The 1,060-nt window shown below is 46.2% G+C and overlaps 1 protein-coding gene across 1 annotated transcript; it reads left to right on the top strand.

The window, feature by feature from the left end:
• Positions 1–113: 113 nt before the first annotated feature.
• LOC108357721 (APOBEC1 complementation factor-like) lies at positions 114–847 on the top strand (the record flags this gene model as incomplete). Its single annotated transcript, XM_017608794.1, has 2 exons — positions 114–690; positions 758–847. Coding segments are annotated over exons 1-2 (667 nt in total), but the record flags the coding sequence as incomplete, so codon positions are not given.
• Between the last annotated feature and the right edge of the window lie 213 nt (positions 848–1,060).

The raw sequence follows: 1,060 nt of genomic DNA on the forward strand, positions 1-1,060 counted from the left end.
GTCAATCACCGTCCTCGTCAGCACTTTTCAGGCTCTTCATTTCTCTTTCACCCTCTCTAGCGCCCACGTCGTCTTCTTCTTCCTTCACTACCAGAATTGGATCACTTGCCACCATGCTAGAAAGCTCCATTAACGAGTCCAAGAATCTTCTGGTGAACTTGGCCAACACCTTCAAGTACCGCATTGCTCAGGAGAATGGCCAGCGTATCTTTGGACCGCCGCTTGATTGGCCAAATAACCTGGCCATTCCTGAGAAGGGCACCGAGTGTTTTATTGGGAAGATTCCGCGTGATTGTTTCGAAAATGAGCTCATTCCGCTCTTCCAAAAGCCCGGAGTCATCTACAAGATGCGTCTAATGATTGACTTCTCGGGAAACAACCGTGGCTATGGATTCGTCCAGTATTTTACTCCGGAGGATGCCAAGAAAGCCGTGGAGTTGCTTAACAACTACGAAATTCGAAAAAACTGGAACATCGGTGTTATGCACTCCAAGAACAATAACCGCCTCTTCTTCGGAAACCTTCCGAATAGCATTTCTCGCAGTGAGATGGTTTCTGAGATTGCCAAATACACTGCGGGCATCAAAGGAGCCGTCTACTATGGAGGAGTGCACCGTCAACATGGCTTTGGTTTTGTCGAGTATGAGAACCACAAGATGACCGCTCTGGCTCGTCGCAAGTTTTTTCCTGGTATGTTTGCCCAAAACTTCCTAAAAACAACAACTCTGTCTATTTAACACTCTTTCTCTTTTGCCAGGCTCTATTTTGCTGTTTGGCCGTCAGCCCAAAGTTGATTGGGCCAAGTCCGAAGAGGAGTGTGATGAAGATGACGGTTCACACGATGTCCGTATGATACAGTTTGTGTGCCACAAAAGCAACTANAGAAAACTGTTTTGTATGTTCGCTTTTTCAAGAGTTCAATCACTGAAGAGGAGATCAAGAACTACTTTTCTGGGATAAACCCGTATTCTCTCCAGCCTATGTGGGAGGTTTCTCGAGTCAAAAAGATAAGGAACTTTGCGTTCGTTCACTACAACAGTCCGGACGATGCTAAAATGGC

The sequence above is a fragment of the Rhagoletis zephyria genome, unplaced genomic scaffold (assembly GCF_001687245.7).
Source record: "Rhagoletis zephyria isolate East Lansing unplaced genomic scaffold, Rhagoletis_zephyria_1.1 Rzeph_scaffold_83080, whole genome shotgun sequence".
In the NCBI taxonomy this organism is placed as follows: domain Eukaryota; kingdom Metazoa; phylum Arthropoda; class Insecta; order Diptera; family Tephritidae; genus Rhagoletis; species Rhagoletis zephyria.